Below are 14,738 nucleotides of genomic sequence, written 5' to 3' on the forward strand. Positions count from 1 at the left end.
TGGGGTTGACGTCTGCCAGTTGCAAGATTAAATTCTCCTTTAAAATAATATGCATTGGTGTGTGGGGTGTGTGTGATCTCATTGCAGATTAAAATAATCTTCAATGGCTTCAGTAGAAGTATCTATTTTTATGACCAAGTCTTTCCTGATTTAATGAACTCAATCTGTATAGTCTGGACTGGAGCAGTGTTTCCCAACCTTGGCAATTTGAAGATATCTGGACTTCAACTCCCAGAATTCCCCAGCCAGCATTTGCTGGCTGGGGAATTCTGGGAGTTGAAGTCCAAATATCTTCAAGTTGCCAAGGTTGGGAAACACTGGTCTGGAGGACAGAAGGAAAAGGGGGGAAATGATGATTGAAACATTTAAACATGTTAAGGGGTTAAATAAGGTTCAGGAGGGAAAGTGAACACAAGAACAAAGGGGCACAATCTGAGGTTAGTTGGGGGAAAGATCAAAAGCAACATGAGAAAATATTTGACTGAAAGAGTAGTAGATCCCTGGAACAAACTTCCAGCAGACGTGGTTGGTAAATCCACAGTAACATGCCTGGGATAAACATAAATCCATCCTAAGATAAAAAACACAAAATAGTATAAGGGCAGACTAGATGCACCATGAGATCTTTTTCTGCCGTCAATCTTCCATGTTTCTAATGATGGGTTTGTTTAATGACTTTAAAAATCTGTTTAAAGCCAGGTTGTTCTTGCTAGCAGAATGGCATAGGCATACTGGAAGGGGGCTGGACATACTGGTTTCAATTGGGGGAGGGGAAGGCTGTCAGAGGTGCCTGCTACCATCTTTTATTTATCACATGCCACATTGACATTTTGATTTTTAAAAAATTCTGTAACCCGCTTAGAGAGGGCTGGAAAAGCACTGCGAAGCGGTCTATAAGTCTAAATGCTGTTATTGCTCTTCCTACTCCTTTTCCTCTCTTGCAAACGTCCCCTCAATTACTGTTGATGTTCCCCAGTTAGGTTATGAAACATCTGCAAGAAAACAGCCAAGCTCAGTTAGCACCAAGGATCATACTGTCAGTATCTGGCTCTGCCTTTTTGCAAACCCCGCTCCCATCAAGCACTGATGCTGTTCCCTAGTTGGGTCCTGAAACGTCTGCAAGCAAAGCACCAAGTTCAGAGAGCACCAAGCACCCCCTCAATTGCAACCTCGAGAGCTAGTAAGCATCGCCCTTCACTGGCAAGCTTCCAATTCTGCAGCAAATAAGGTGCAGAGAGAGAGAGCGCCCCAACCACGAGAGGGCGCCGAATGCCATTTCGCGCGTGCTCCCTAGCGGCCGCTGCCAGTACTGCAGGCAAATGACCCGGAAAAGCGTTCTACGAGAACGATGGCGGTGGGCGGCACCGTTTCGGCCTCTCTCGCGGTTAAAGACCCCCACGCCCGTCTTTGAAAACCCTCCCGCCGGACGCGGACAGCGGGGGACAGAAGACCCAACCCGGCAGAAAAAGGCGACCACTTTATGAGGCGCCCAAAATGGCGGCGGCACCGCCTTCCTTGGCTCCGCCCCCTCTCTGTTTAAGTCCCTCGCTCGCGCATGGCCTGCTGGGTTGCGGAGTGCGGCCCCGGGCGGTCGGGCGGGGAGGGGAGGAAGGGCCCATTTGCGCAGGCGCGGCTCCTCCCCTCCCCCCTCCAGCTCCCGTCCGTGCCGCTCGCTGGCCGCGCCTCGCCTCGCCTCGGTCCTCGCGGTGCGGATTTCGAAACGCCGGGACGACGAGAATGGGCGTCCGCATGGAGACCATCGCCCCCGGGGACGGTGAGGCGGGGCGGGCCGGGTGGGGGGCGTGGGACGCCTCCCACAACGCCCCCTCCCCTTCCCGGGTTGGGGAGGGGTCGTCATCTGAGGGGAGGGGGAGCCCCCTCAAAGCCCCCTCCCCCCTCTTGCCCCCCCCTCTTGCCCCCCCTCTTGACGGGTCGTTTCCTTTTCTCCCCCCCCCCCCCGCAGGGAGGACCTTCCCCAAGCGCGGCCAGACCTGCGTGGTGCACTACACGGGTGAGTGGGGGAGGGGGAGGTGGGGGGAGGGGAAATGGGTGGGGGAGGGGAGGAGGGTCTTTCTCCCGAAAGGTAGAGATGGGGGGAGGCTCCCCCCGTCTCCCCTCCATTCAGGGGTTGCCCCAAGGGGAGCCCCCCTCAACACATGGGGGTCTTTTGCATGGAGGGCAAGTGGGGGGGGAGGGTCCGCTACCCATCGTCCCCAGCCGGTGGCTCCGAAAAGGCTGGGAAAGGGGGCCAGCTGTCAGGGAGGGGGTTCCTGCTTGGATAGTGCCCCCTTGACATATAGTGGCAGAAATAGGCAAATAGAGAAATAGACAAGCTTGGTGTCCCCAATATTTCACACACACACACACTCCTGAGATCGCCCCCTCCCCCAGTTTCTCTCTTTCTTACACACACACACAAACATTGTCTCCTGGGATCCTTCACACACCCCTCTCTCTCTCTCACACACAGAGAAATACACAATCTTGGCCCCACCAATACACATGGACACACCTCTGGCACATTTTCTCTCTCCTTCCTTCCTTCCTTCCTTCCTTCGTTTCCCTCCCTCTCTTTCCTTCTCTATTTCTCTCTCCCTTTTCTTTCTATTTCCTTCTCTCTTTCTTTCCTCCCTCCCTCTCTGTTTCCCCCCTCTCTTTCCTTCTCTTTCTCTCTCTCTCCTTCCTTCCTTCCTCTCTGTTTCCCTCCCCCTCTCTTTCCTTCTCTCTTTCCTTCTCTCTTTCTTTCCTTCCTCCTTCCCTCTCTGTTTCCCCCCTCTCTTTCCTTCTCTTTCTCTCTCTCCTTCCTTCCTTCCTCTCTGTTTCCCTCCCCCTCTCTTTCCTTCTCTCTCTCTCCCTCTTTCTTTCCTTTCTTTCTTTCTCCATTTCCTTCTCTCTCTCTCTTTCTTTCCTTCCTTCCTCTCTGTTTCCCTCCCCCTCTCTTTCCTTCTTTCTCTCCCTCTTTCTTTCCTTCCTTCCTTTCTTTCTCCATTTCCTTCTGTCTCTCTCTCTTTCCTTCCTTCCTCTCTGTTTCCCTCCCCCTCTCTTTCCTTCTTTCTCTCCCTCTTTCTTTCCTTCCTTCCTCTCTCTCTCTCCCTCTTTCTTTCCTTCCTTCCTTTCTCTGTTTCCCTCTTTCCTTCCTTCCTTCCTCTCTGTTTTCCTCTCCCTCTTTCTTTCTTTCCTTCCTTCCTCTCTGCTTCCCTCCCCCCCTCTTTTTCCTTCTCTCTCTTTCTGTCTCTCACACACATAATTTTGTCCTCCCCCCACCAAACATTGCTAGTCCCTTGGCCCCCAGCAACTCGTGTACATACTGCTGGCACCTTCACACCCATACGTGCCCATCAACACACTCTTTCTCCTGGCATTTTGTCCCCCCTTCCTATTCCTGGCATCTTCCCCTCCCAACACACACACACACTGCTGGTATTTCAGCCCCCCCCCCAACTTCTGGCATCTCGCCCCAAAACAGCCCTGGCACCTGCACCCTTCAGATCAGATTGGCCCTTTGGCCATTGCCTCCCATTCCCCTCCGTCCTCGCCTTCCAGGTGGGCTTCTCTCCTCCAGGACGCCCCTTGGCCCTTGCCCTCCCCGGAATACAGACCCCCAACCCTGAGGCCCCCCCCCCTCCCTCCCTTCCTTAATGGTGAATTTTTCCTTCCTGCCATTCTCTCAATGGCACTTCACCCTCTTCTGCCCTGTTCCACGCTATGTGGATTGGACTAAGCTGTTTTAAAATGTATTGGTGTTTTAGAAATTACATTATATGTTTTTAATATTGAAGGGTTTTTAACATTAGATTTCTTACATGTTTTGTATTAATGTATTAATTAATTAGACTTCTACGCCGCCCTTCTCGAAACGTCTCGACATAATGAAAAACAATATGTATAAAGAAACCTAATTACGGTTAAAAAAGAGTTATTTATAAAATCATTTTAAAAAATCCATATGCAGTCATTGCCATTCATTCAATTAATCATTCATAATCAATCATTTACTTTTATTATGGCATTCAGTGGCCCAGCCTCTGCTTCGTAGGTTCAGTTTGTATTGAATGAGTGATTTTTGATATTCAGCTTTTATAATGTTTTAAACGAACTCTTCATATCAATTGGATCCAATTGTATTTTGTACAGTTTTATTGTTGACATGTTGTGAGTCGCCCCCAAGTCCACGGAGAGCAGCGGCATACAAATCCAATAAATAAATAAATTATTATTTGATTTCATTTATATATTTGCCAAGCAAATACCGGTATATAAATGTATTTATACGAGTACGTCTTTGTACAATTTTGTTGCAAGCCGCTCAGGAGAAGGGTGGCACATATAAATCTAATTAATTAATAACTAAATAATAAATGTGTGTTTTCCATTGGCAGTTTTGCTCCTTGGGGGGGTTGGTGACCGGAATATGCCCTCTAAGAGAGAGAGAGAAAAAATCCACATTCCTGATTCCAAAATTGTTGTGCTTTTAAAGAGCTGTTTGATTGAGAAAAAAAAATATTCCCTGACTTTTCTCAGGTAGCAAAGTTGTGGTTGGTTGCCTATTTATTATTTTTTTCCACGTTTTTGTATCTCCTTTTCCTCGATTTTATTTTTATTTGCACCCCGCCTTGATTAGTGCAAAATGCAGCTTTTCTCGACAGCTCCTGTCCGTGTTGCTTAGTAATTCATCCTGTGAGTTTTTTGGGTTTTTTAAAGCACTGCTTCGGTTAAAGATGCTCTCTTGCATGTTAGAATAGACCCAAGAATAAACCCAAAAGTTTTTTTTTACTTTGCAGGGTTTTTCATTGTTTCTGTCTGCAAAGAATGTTTTCCAAGCCCTAAGTCTTTGCAGGGTTTTTTTCATTACTCTAACTTGCTCTGAGTAAGTTTCTTTCCAGCCCTAACCAGATGTTCCCAGCTCTTACCAGCTTGCAAGCTCTTTCATTGTTACTCTCTGCTAAGAATGTATCCCAAACCCTGTCTTTGTAGGGTTGTTTTTCCATTGCTTTACTTGCTCCAGATGTTTCTTTCAAGCCCTTACCAGGTACTATTAATGTACCCAGCTCTTGCAAGCTCTTTCATTGTTACTCTCTGCAAAGAAGAATGTTTTCCAAGCCCTAAGTCTTTGCAGGTCTTTTTTGCATTGCTCTCCTTGCTCTAAATGTTTCTTCCCAGGTGTTAATGATGTTCCCAGCTCTTACTGGCTTGCAAGCTCTTTCATTGTTACTCTCTCTGAATAAATTTGTTAAGCCATAAACCAGGGGATAAAATAATGTCCTGAAACTGACCAGACTAAGGACGCTAGCCAGATGAATACCCGGTAAACAGATTATTTTCCCTATTTGGCTCCCCAAAAACTAAGCTGCATCTTATTTATTCATTCATTCATTCATTCATTCATTCATTTATTAGATTTGTATGCCGCCCCTCTCCGAAGACTCGGGGCGGCTAACAACAATAAAGAAAACAATGTAACAAATCTAATATTAAAAAATAATCTAAAAACCCCAATTTAAAAAACCAATCATACCAACAAGCATACCATGTATAAATTCTATAAGCCTAGGGGGAAGGGAAAAAATTTCAGTTCCCCCATGCCTGATGACAGAGGTGGGTTTTAAGGAGCTTGCGAAAGGCAAGGAGGGTGGGGGCAACTCTGATATCTGGGGGGAGCTGGTTCCAGAGGTTCGAGGCCGCCACAGAGAAGACTCTTCTCCTGGGTCCCGCCAAATGACATTGTTTAGTCGATGGGACCCGGAGAAGGCCAACTCTGTGGGACCTGACCGGTCGTTGGGATTCGTGTGGCAGAAGGCGGTCCCGGAGATGTTCTTATATTCTGGTGCGTCTTATACTCCGAAAAATACGGTATGTGCAAGATTCTGACATGGTAAATCTTTTAGTCTCCTGGTAGAAACCCCCTTTTGCAAAAGATCTCTCATCTCTCGATCTTGTTTTTTGCTCCTTTTGATTTATTTTTATTTATCAAACCTACATGCTGCCCGTCTTGGCTATTCAGAGTGAGTAAAATGTTGGTTAAAAGGCACACATTGCTATAGCAACCTTGAAACCGAGATGGTTAGGAAGTGATCTCCCTAATACAAGACAATTAGATGCTTATCTAGACCTGGACTTCATTCTGGGAAGTTTTTTTTAAAAAAAATCTGTAAAATAAACAACAGAAGAGGAATTTTTCCATCGCCTTGTTTATCTGCTTCATTTCTTCAGATGATAAAATTGAACGGGTCCAAAGATATCAGGAAAGACTTAATGAACTCCATCTGTATAGTCTGGAGGACAGAAGGGAAAGGGGGGACATTTTTGAAACATTTAAAGATGTTAAAGGGTTAAATAAGGTTCAGGAGGGAAGTGTTTTTAATAGGAAAGTTAATACAAGAACAAGGGGACACAATCTGAAGTTAGTTGAGGGAAAGATCAGAAGCAACGTGAGAAAATATTATTTTACTGAAAGAGTAGTAGATGCTTGAAACAAGCTTCCAGCAGACGTGGTTGGTAAATCCACAGTCACTGAATTTAAACATGCCTGGGATAAACATAGATCCATCCTAAGATAAAATACAGGAAATAGTATAAGGGCAGAGTAGATGGACCAGGAGGTCTTTTTCTGCCCTCAAACTTCTGTGAACTAAAACTGTCCACTTAGGAAGCAACACTGATTGACCATCAACTTCACCTGCTGTTGTGCACATTCAACTTTGTACAGAACAAAGTATTCAATGAGAATATTTAATTCATTCAGATCTAGGATGGGTTCTTTGAGGGTTCCCTTTATTATTATTTTTTTGAGCAGTATATATTGGAGATATTGGAAGGCTGCTATCATGTCTCCCCTGGTCCTTCTTTTCATTAAACTAGACATACCAAGTTCCTGCAATCGTTCTTCCTATGTTTGAGCCTCCAGTCCTCTAAAGATTGAAGCATCCAACCTCCAAAGTTTGAAGTACAGTACAATGATCTGGGGAGAATAATGATCTTTCTTCATCTTGACTTTTCCGTGACACCACCAACATTTATCTCAAGATTGCTTGCACAGTAGATAAGGAGTCAGACATTGGGGGATTTTGGGGTATGGCACGAAATTCCAAGCCCTAAATCACAATCGTGGGTAAATCTGAGCCAGGGTGGTGCAGTGGTTAGAGTGCAGCACTGCAGGCTCCTTCACCTAACTGCTAGCTGTAGTTCAGCAGTTCAAATCTCACCAGGGTCAAAGTTGACTCAGCCTTCTATCCTTCCGAGGTGGGTTAAGTGAGAACCAAGATTGTTGGGGGCAAGTGGCTGATTCTGTAAACCGCTTTGAGAGGGCTGTCAAAGCACTGTGAAGCGGTATATAAGTCTACATGCTATTGCTATTGCTACTTCCTCCCTCCCTCCCTCCCTCCCTTTCTAAAATGTGGACCCAGATTGTTGGGGGCAATATGCTGATTCTGTAAACCGCTTAGAGAGCTCTCAAAGCACTATGAAGCGGTATATAAGTCTACATGCTATTGCTATTCCTCCCTCCTTCCTTCCTTGTTTAATTTTGTAATTGTGCTTAGAGCCTGTATGAATGGAATGGAAAATATGGAATGGAGTAGAATAGAATAGAAAAAAATGGAATGGAATAGAGTAGAATAGAAAAGAAAATATGGAATGAAACAGAAAAGAAAAATGGAATGAAATAGAATAGAATAGAATAGAGAATGGAATGGAATATAAGTGGAATGGAATGAAATGGAATAGAAAATATGGAATGCAAAATATGGAATGGAATGGAAGAGAAAATATAGAACAGAATATAATTCTTTCTTGGCCAAGTGTGATTGGACACACAAGGAATTTGTCTTTGGTGCAGATGCTCTCAGTGTATTTAAAAGAAAAAGAGACATTTGTCAAGAATCAGGAGGTACAACACAATGATTGTCATAGGAGTCAAATAAACAACGAAGCAACAATATTAATAAAATTTTAATGATACAAGCAACAAGTTACAGTCATACATTCCTAAGTGGGAGGAAAAGGGTGATAGGAATGATGAGAAAAACTAGTAGTCATAATATTGCAGACTTAGTAAAAAGTTTGACAGTGTGGAGGGAATTATTTGTTTAGCAGAGTGATGGCATTCGGGGAAGTCTAGTTGTCTTGGTTTGCAGTGCTGTGTAGTGACCTTTTGACGGTAGGAGTTGAAGCAGTTTATGTCCAGGATGCAAAGGGTCAGTATATATTTTCCCCACCCTCTTTTTGACCCGTGCAGTCCACAAGTCCTCAATGGAAGGCAGGTGGGCAGCCATTGTTTTTTCTGCCGTTATGGACACCTGCAGCAAAATGGAGCCAGCCAGCTCTTGTCTTGCTGGCTCTCCACCCACGAGAATCTCTCTGGCAAGCAGGCTGAGAAAAAAGGAAAAGCAACCGAGGAACAGCAGAGGCAGCTCGGTGGGGGCTCGGAATTAAGAGTTCTTGGAAGGTGTGAAGCTAACACGGGAGTGATCCAGGCCAGGTTGTCTGTGAAGGTGGTTGGATGACCCCCGGAGGGCATCCGGTTGAGGAACGTTGACTCTACCAACCTTTCTAATTATTATTATTTATTATTATTATTTATTAGATTTGTATGCCGCCCCTTTCCGTAGACTCGGGGCGGCTTACAGCAATGATAAAAACAATATATAATGACAAATCTAATAGTTAGAATCTAAAATAATAATAAGACATTTAAAAAGTCTAAAAAACAAGAAACCCCAATATATAAAAAAGATACATACAGTCATATCATTAACAGAAAATTACATAGGCAATGGGGAGATATCTCAGTTCCCCCACACTTGATGACAGAGGTGGGTTTTAAGGAGCTTACGAAAGGCAAGGAGGGTGGGGGCAGTTCTAATCTCCGGAGGGAGCTGATTCCAGAGGGTGGAAGCCGCCACAGAGAAGGCTCTTCCTCTGGGTCCCGAGAAACGACATTGTTTAGTTGACGGGACCCGGAGAAGGCCAACTCTGTGGGACCTAACCGGCCTCTGGGATTCGTGCGGCAGAAGACGGTCTTGTAGATACCCCGGTCCGGTGCCATAAAGGGCTTTATAGGTGATGACCAACACTTTGAATTGTGACCAGAAACTGATGGGCAACCAATGCAGACTGCGGAGTGTTGGTGTGACATGGGCATATTTGGGGAAGCCCATGATAGCTCTCGCAGCTGCATTCTGTACGACCTGAAGTTTCCGAACACTCTTCAAAGGTAGCCCCATGTAGAGAGCGTTACAGTAGTCGAGCCTCGAGGTGATGAGGGCATGAGTGACTGAGTAGTGAGTCCCGGTCCAAATAGGGCCGGTGCACTAGGCAAACCTGGGCAAACGCCCCCCTCGCCACAGCTGAAAGATGTTTCTCTAATGTGATCTGTGGATCGAGGAGGACGCCCAAGTTGCGGACCCTCTCTGAGGGGGTCAATGATTTCCCCCCCCCGGGTGATGGACGGACAGATGGGATTGTCCTTGGGAGGCAGAACCCACAGCCACTCCGTCTTATCCGGGTTGAGTTTGAGTCTGTTGACACCCATCCAGGCCCCAACAGCCTCCAGACACCGGCACATCACTTCCACTGCTTCATTGACTGGACATGGCCGCCACCCCTTAATAATTTAATAATAATAATTTATTAGATTTGTTTGCCGCCCCTCTCCGAGGACTTAATCCAGTTCCTTGTGTTGTGGTGGCCCCCAACCATAAGCCTAGCGCCAATTCTCCCAACAGTGCTTGATTGGCAGGAAGGTCAGAGGGACACCCCCATTGCAAACACCTGATTGGTTGGTTTGTAAAAATCCTTAGTCGCTTAAAGACTTGATTGATTGATTGGATTTATATGCCGGCCCTCTGCCGAGGACTCAGGGCGACTTGTGGACTTCCAACTCCTGAGTGACCAAGGTTGGAGACCCCCCCTGCATCATAGATGAGAAACCACATCAAGGAAAATGCCCAGGGGGTAATTTCTGGTCCTTCCTGCCCTGTGGCTATTGTAGCTTGATGCTTCCGGGTTTATTTAATTTTATGTATTAAATTTTGTTTGCTGTCCATCTCGCCGTAAGGCAACTCTGGGGAGCTTTAACAGGGTTAAAAGCAATGAAACTATACAAATATATCTCTGTCTCTATATCTTTCTCATCTCTCTCCCCCCTCTGTATTTATCATCTATCAGGATGTACTACTGCAGGCTATCTAATTTATATCTACTATCTATATCCATCCTATCTGTAAATCATCTCTACTCTTTCATTACCACCCATCTATATCTCTGCCCATCCATCCATCTTCATCATCTACCTACTGACCTACCTACCTACCAACCATCCATCTAATCTCCCTTTGTCTGTCTGTCTGTCTCACTCTCTTTATCTGTCTATCCACCTACCATCCAGCCATCTAATCTCTGTCTGTCTATATCTGTCTGTCTGTCTCTGTGTATCTGTCTATCTACATCGTGTTTCTACCTATATACAATCCATTTAATTTCTGTCTGTCTGTCTGTTTGTCTACCTTCCATGCGTCCGTCTGTCTGTCTGTCTGTCTGTCTGTCTGTCTGTCTGTCTGTCTGTCTGTCTGTCTGTCTGTCTATCTATCTATCTATCTATCTATCTATCTATCTATCTATCTATCTATCTATCGTGTTTCCCCGAAAGTAAGACAGTGTCTTACTTCCTTTTTACCCCCAAAAGCCCCACTACGTCTTGCTTTCGGGGTATGTCTTACATTGGAAAAAAATTGAAAGGGTCGTGTTCCCGAAGGCATCTCCCCAGAGTCCAGAAGGGCAGCCGCGGGACAGGAGCCTCGTGAGCCCTTTTCCAAGTTCAACCTCAGGGCTCCAAGCGGCGTGCACGCGTGGAGCCACAGACGCGTGTCGGGGAAGCGTGTGTCTGGAGGGGAGGAGCCGCTCTGCGCAGTTGGGCAGCCCCACCTGCCTGCTGGAAAGGCGGGCGAAGGAGGGCGCAGCTCCGGCCGCTCGCCTCGGAGCTGGTTGGCCTCGCTGGCCGCTTGCAGCCGAGCCTCGGCAGGACTCGGTTGCTGGGACGAGCGCCTTCGCTGCAAGCCACCGCCCGCTCGGCTCGCTTCGGACCAGCGCCGTCCTTCGCTTTGCCAAGCCGGGGAAGAGGCGGTGGCGCCGCGGCGAGGCGAAGGCGAGGGGCGCACGGGGAGCTTGGAAGCGACGTCATCGGGCTCCCCCCCCCCCGGCAATACCCCCCGTGTTTCCCCAAAAGTAAGACATATGTCTTACTTTCGGGGTACGGCTTATATTAGCCAACCCCCCTGAAACCCCCGATACGTCTTACAATCGGGGGTGTCTTACTATCGGGGAAACAGGGTATCTATCTATCTATCTATCTATCTATCTATCTATCTATCTATCTATCTATCTATCTATCTATCTAATCTCTGTCCATTCTGTCTCTGTCTATCTGTGTATCTGTCCATCTACACTATTTATCTACCTACTTACTACCCATCTAATTTCTGTCTGTTTGTCTGTCTACCTTCTATCCATCCATCATCCGTCCATCTAATCTCTGTCTACACCATGTATCTACCTACCTATCTACCGTCCATCTAATTTCTGCCTCCCTGCCTACCTTCCTTCCATCCATCCATCCCTCCATCCATCCGTCTATATCTATCTGTCTCTGTCTATCTGTGTATCTTTCTACTATATCTATAGAAACACAGAAGACTGACGGCAGAAAAAGACCTCGTGGTCCATCTAGTCTGCCCTTATACTATTTCCTGTATTTTATCTTACGATGGATATATGTTTATCCCAGGCATGTTTCAATTCAGTTACTGTGGATTTACCAACCACGTCTGCATCATATATCCACCTTCCTATTATCCATCTAATTTCTGTCTGTCTTTCTTTATCTCATCTACCTACCATCCATCTAAATATCTGTCCATCCACCCATCCATCGATCCATCTGCATAATCTATTTACCTACCTACCATCCATCTAGCCCCCATCTGTCTGTCCACCCATCCATTGATTCCATCCATCTGCCAATCTATCTCTTATCATTCCTCCCCCTCTATCATTTTTCTCTCTCCCCCCCCCCCCCCCGTCATCTGTCTACAACAAAGTTATAAATCATGGTTAAAATTAAGGTAAAAAAGATGAGGGGGGAGGGGACGTGGCATGCAGTGGGGGAGAATGGGATCTCCTTATGGCCCATCCACCCACCCCCAGTGGGAAAATGTCCCCATTGGGGGGTCCCAAAGCCATCTGGCAGAGCCTGGTTTTCACAGGAAGGTCAGGAGGCTGGAAGGCAGATTTCCCTGGGGGGGGGGGGGGCAGGGGGGCTGGGCATTAGATGTACTAAAGGCCAGGATCCATGGCAGATTGATGCTTTTTTTTAATGGGGGGGCACCTGAATGTTCCCCTATGCAAGGGCCCCCAAACTTGGCAACTTTAAGACTTGTGGACTCCAACTCCCAGAAGTCTCCAGCCAGTTATTCTGGGAATTGAATTCTGGGAATTGAAGTCCACAAGTCTTAAAGTTGCAAAGTTTGGGGACCCTTGGTAATGCATGGCTACCAGACACCCCCCCAATATCTGTCCATGAATGGGAACTCAGACCCCCCCTCTAAAACAGTGGTCCCCCCCCCAGCTCCTCTTCAAGTCTCTCTTTGCTTCCCCCCCTCCTCCATCTGTTGGTTTCCCTTCCCTGCTGCCCTTGGGTGGGGAAGGAAATGACAGGCTGCGTCTGGGCTGACAGGAAGAACAGGATTTTAAAAAAAGAATGGGAAAAAAAATTGGCAGAGAGCCAGCTTGGCGTAACGGCTAAGGCGGCGAGGTTAGAAACCCGTAGGCTGGGAGTTGTACTCATTCCTCTTAGGCATGAGAGGCAGCCAATCACCAGGAGATGAGAGTGCTGGTCCCGCCTTAGGCACGAAAGCTTTGGGCCAATCGCCAAGAGGCAGTGACCTCTAGTTCTGCCTTAGGGGTGTATTCGGGGAGTGAATTTGGGCCAATCACCAGGAGGCTGGGAGTTCTAGTCCCGCCTTAGGCGTGAAACCAAGTGGGTGACTTTGGGCCAATCACCAGGAGGCTGGGAGTTCTAGTCCCGCCTTAGGCATGAAACCAAGTGGGTGACTTTGAGCCAATCACCAGGAGACAGGTGAGTTCTAGTCCCGCCTTAGGCACAAAAGCCAGCTGGGTGTCTTCGGGCCAGTCACCAGGAGATGGAGAGGTCTGGTCCCAACTTAAGCACAAAAGCTTTGGGTCAGTCGCTAGGAGACAATGAGTTCTAGTTTTGCCTTAGGTACGAAACTGGGTGGGTGTTTCTGAGCCAATCCCTAGGAGACTGAGAGTTCTAGTCCCACCTTCGGCATGAGCCAGGGTTCCACAGTGGTTAGACTGCAGCACTGCAGGGTTGACTCAGCCTTCCATCCTTCCGAGGTGGGTCAAACGAGGACCCAGATTGTTGGGGGCAAGAGGCTGAGTCTGTAAACCGCTTAGAGAGGGCTGGAAAAGCACTATGAAGCGGTATATAAGTGCTATTGCCCTTCCTTCCTTCCTTCCTTCCTTCCTTCCTTCCTTCCTTCCTTCCTTCCTTCCTTCCTTCCTTCCTTCCTTCCTTCCTTCCTCCTTCCTTCCTTTCCTTCCTTCTTCCTTCCTTCCCCCTTCCTTCCCCCTTCCTTCCTTCCTTCCCCCTTCCTTCCTTCCTTCCTTCCCCCTCCCTCCCTTCTTCCTTCCTTCCTTCCCCCTCCCTCCTTCTCCCTCCCTCCCTCCCTCCCTCCCTCCCTCCCTCCCTTCCTTCCTTCCTTCCTTCCTTCCAGGCCCAAATTGTTGGAGGCAATGTGCTGATTCTGTAAACCACTTAGGAGGACTGTGAAAGCAAGTGGTAGATAAGTCTAAGTGCTATTCCTATTTTGTGGCCAATGGGGAGGGAGCTCAATTCGCTCAACAACCACGCGACTCTCTAATGGCGGTGATTCACGTAACAACGGTGGCAAGTGAGGTGGTAAAAAGGGGGCAAAAACAAAAGGAGCGACACAAATTTTGGGGCTCAATTGCAGCTGAAAAGGTGGTACGTGGCTTGGGCTGGGGGGGGGGGGCGAGTGTTTGCCAGCCAGCAGTGTCCCGAAAAGTTTGGGTTTGGGACAAGCCTGGGGGGGGGGGGGGGGGGGGGGTTAATTTTAGGCCCTGAATCTGGCTTCCTGATGCTGTTTTGCCTCTCTGCCGGGGCTCGTGGCTCTCGCTCCAGCTGCCCAAATGAAAGCTAAACCCACGTCAGGTTGCCGAGAGCGCCCAGCTTGAGTCGCTGTGTGTGGGCGAATGTTCCTGCGTCAGCTCCACTTGTCTGGATTAAATTGGTTAAACAGGAGAAGCGTTGGAAGAGACCTCGGAGGTCCTCTAGCCCAATGCCCCTCCCCAAGCAGGAGACCCCACACCAGCGCTGGCGAACCTATGGCGCATGTGCCACAGGTGGTGGCACATGGAGCCATTATCTGAAGGCACGTGAGGTGTTGCCCTAGGTCAGCTCCTGGCTAGCCAGCTTATTTTCAGCTTCAGAGAAGACCATTTCGCCCTCTTGGAGGCTTCAGGGAAGTCCCCTAAAACCTGGAGTGCAAAAAACTGCCTAACTGGCAAACCGGAAATTCAAAAAACCGGACTTCCTGTTTTCCCATTGTGCTGTTTTTCACACCCTAGAGCAGTGTTTCCCAAGCTTGGCAACTTGAAGATACCTGGACTTCAACTCCCAGAATTCCTCTAGAGTTGTTAAC

The 14,738-nt window shown here is 47.5% G+C and overlaps 1 protein-coding gene across 1 annotated transcript in view; it reads left to right on the forward strand.

Moving 5' to 3' along the window:
* Positions 1–1,737: 1,737 nt before the first annotated feature.
* FKBP1A (FKBP prolyl isomerase 1A) overlaps positions 1,738–14,738 on the forward strand; it is a 37,468-nt gene continuing 24,467 nt past the window's right edge. The window contains exons 1-2 of the mRNA XM_070744413.1: positions 1,738–1,774; positions 1,964–2,011. Of these exons, the coding sequence (XP_070600514.1) occupies positions 1,738–1,774; positions 1,964–2,011 (85 nt within the window). The remainder of the gene's footprint in view (positions 1,775–1,963; positions 2,012–14,738) is intronic.

Source organism: Erythrolamprus reginae, chromosome 3, assembly GCF_031021105.1.
Source record: "Erythrolamprus reginae isolate rEryReg1 chromosome 3, rEryReg1.hap1, whole genome shotgun sequence".
In the NCBI taxonomy this organism is placed as follows: domain Eukaryota; kingdom Metazoa; phylum Chordata; class Lepidosauria; order Squamata; family Dipsadidae; genus Erythrolamprus; species Erythrolamprus reginae.